At 34.0% G+C, this 2,897-nt stretch overlaps 1 protein-coding gene across 1 annotated transcript; it reads left to right on the forward strand.

The window, feature by feature from the left end:
• The first annotated feature begins 1,610 nt into the window (after positions 1-1,610).
• On the forward strand, positions 1,611-2,595 carry LOC112518040 (transcription repressor OFP7-like). Its single transcript, XM_025125608.1, has one exon. It carries the CDS (start codon positions 1,611-1,613, stop codon positions 2,523-2,525), a length of 915 nt encoding a protein of 304 aa, XP_024981376.1. The 3' UTR covers positions 2,526-2,595.
• The last annotated feature ends 302 nt before the right edge of the window (positions 2,596-2,897 follow it).

The following is a 2,897-nucleotide window of genomic DNA, read 5'->3' on the forward strand; positions in this document are numbered from 1 at the left end:
TTGGCTGAATAATGTACTAGGTTTTGCTATCAAATGAATTTGTCCTCTCAAGGATATAATTTTTAACTTGTAAACCTTATTTTTATTTTATTTTAAAAATGTCATTTATTTTATTAAATCAACGTGATAATGATTTAGAATCTTACTCAATAAGTGAGAGGGAAAAAAATATTATCTATTTATTTACCAACAATCTATTTTGATGGTTGAGAATGTTACCCAATAAAGTAAATAAATATGGTAATTCTTGTTAGTTGGCATTTGTTAGGTAAACGTTTGTTAAATGACTCCTAGTTAATAATTAGATTTTCTAGTGATGGTCTAAATATATTTATTTGAAAAGTCAAATATATTGAGGAACAACTCAGAAAATCAAATCTTTGACACTTTCGTATTGGTTGACAGTTTAAATCTTGTTTAGACCGTAAAGAATTGTTCTATTCTCACCGTTATCTAAACAAATTCATAGGATCAATCGATTTGTACCCATTTGGACACTCTCATTTGGACACTTCCCAAACCCACGGTTGTCCTCAAGCATTTGCTGCTAGGGATTTCTTGGTTGGTTGTGTTAGTATTTCCTATATTGTTTTGTATATGTTCTTGTCACTTTTGCTTCTTCTTGTTGGTAAAATCCCTTATGTTGGGATGACACTTGCTCTTGAATTTCTTTTTGCTTTTCTCGAAAAATGTTGGTTGGTTTTTTTTATTAACCTAGATATTCAATTCGATAAACGAACCGATTAATTTCAGGGCGACCACCTGTTTTGCAGGCAGTCCCGATCACCACATTTGAACCTTCGTGGTCACAAGAGAATTTTTATTCCTACTTAGATTTGAATTTGGGACTTCCAAACACTTTTGACCTTTAGAACTTAATTAAGCTCAAATCAATCATACAGCACCCTTGTGATTGGTTGGGTTTTTTTTCCTTGTTCATATTGTTAGTTTTTTAGTAAATTATGATACCTTTCAAAAAAACAGTATTGTAACTATAAAATTGTTACTTTCTTAAACGAATCGTAATTTTTGGTTTGAAATATAGTTAATAAAAATGTATGTCAATAATTCAAAGAAAATATATGAATTGACTCGTAATAAAAATAAGAAGGGAGAAACTGGTATATTGAAATCAAAAGTATAAACTTGTAAGAACATCTTCAGTACAAGGTTCTTATAAGTAAGAAGTGTAAAGAGTTCCTGTAAGAATCTAAACTTATTTAACTTTCTGTACAAGAACTTTAGTTCTTATCTTAAAGTGACCTTTGCTAATTTTTTTTATATATTTATTTATGAATATATAATAATTATTGGTGTTAAAAAAAATACAAAAACAGCCATAACTTTTATATAAATTCCTACTTTAATAAGTTAAAAGTAATCTGATAATAAAAAGTGCAAAAAATAAAATCTTATAAAAACCTACATGCTCTAACAAATACTTGTACATAAACAGTAAATTTGTATTACAAAATTATTAAACTTAACAAAATATTGGATTTTTTTAGAAAATGTTAAGATAAGATTATATATACGCCATCCACGGCTTTTATATATTTCCGTGTTCGTTCGTAAAACAATTTTCTCTCACACACAAACATCCACTGAAAATGGTGAAATTTAAGCTTCGTATTTTCAGATCCTTCCGAACAAAAGACACTTCTACCCCGCCGGAAAAACCTGCGTCGCCTCGACAACGCCACAAACTAACCGAAGTCGATTTAACATGCACGACGTCACCACCACCTTCCGAACAACCACCTCACCGTTCTTCCTTTAAAACTCACTTGTTGTGCTCCGTCTTCCGCTGCGGTTCCAGCTCCGGCAACCACTCCGCCTCCGAAGACCTCCAATGGCACGTCGTTGAGTCCCCTCGCCGCAAAATCTACAACTCCTCCGCCATCGCCGGTGTCTTCTATGACGACGGCGAAAGGTTCCATACCCCCATACAGCCATCGATCAGAAAGAAAAACCGCCGCGTACGAAAGGTGAAAAAAAACAAACCTACACCGGTCACCACCTCGTCTCCCGATAGCGACCAGTTTACCACAAAGTACACCATCGACGAAGATGAACAGAAACCTGGAATCATTAGCTCGTCTTCTAGAAGCTTCTCAACCAATTCCCCAACGGTACCAAGTCCCCATCCCCAACCTAATTACAAAGTAAAGAAGAAGCGGGTAAAATCAAGGCACAAAGGCGGGAAAGGTGGTGGTGTATCACCGGAATGGGGATCGCCGGCGAGATTGTCGGTGTTTAAGAAGCTAATGCCATGTAAAGTGGAGGGAAAGGTGAGAGAGAGCTTTGCGGTGGTGAAGAGATCGGAGAATCCATACGAGGATTTTAAGAAATCGATGACGGAGATGATTGTAGAGAAGCAGATGGTGGAAGAGAGTGACTTGACGCAGCTTTTGCAGTGTTTCTTGTCGTTAAATTCGAGATATCATCATGGTGTAATAATGGAAGCTTTCTCTGAGATTTGGGATACTATGTTTCTTGATCAATATCGAACCTTAGGTATCTAAATTAATGATTGAAGGGATTGTTATTTGCATCTTTTTTAACGTTAAAATTGGATCAATTTATGTATTGATATTGTAAAAAATGAGTTTTGATATTAATATGTATGAGTAGGAAAGTAATAGCCTGGGTGCATTTAACAATGTATAGGGATGCAATTAGTCTCTCCCATAATTAATTATCAGACGTTATTATACATGTATAATGTAATATAATTATAAATAATTTATGGTTTTGTTTTTGTGCTATTATAGATTATATAAAAAAGAACTTCTATAATATGTGTTTTGTTTTGATTTTTTAGTCACTCCCCTTAACTCTAGAGTTATTTCTTTTTTGTTACCGACGAGGGTAAATTTGTCATTTTAGAAGAAAAG

Source organism: Cynara cardunculus (assembly GCF_001531365.2).
Source record: "Cynara cardunculus var. scolymus isolate 2C chromosome LG 1, CcrdV1, whole genome shotgun sequence".
NCBI classification, from domain to species: Eukaryota; Viridiplantae; Streptophyta; class Magnoliopsida; order Asterales; family Asteraceae; genus Cynara; species Cynara cardunculus.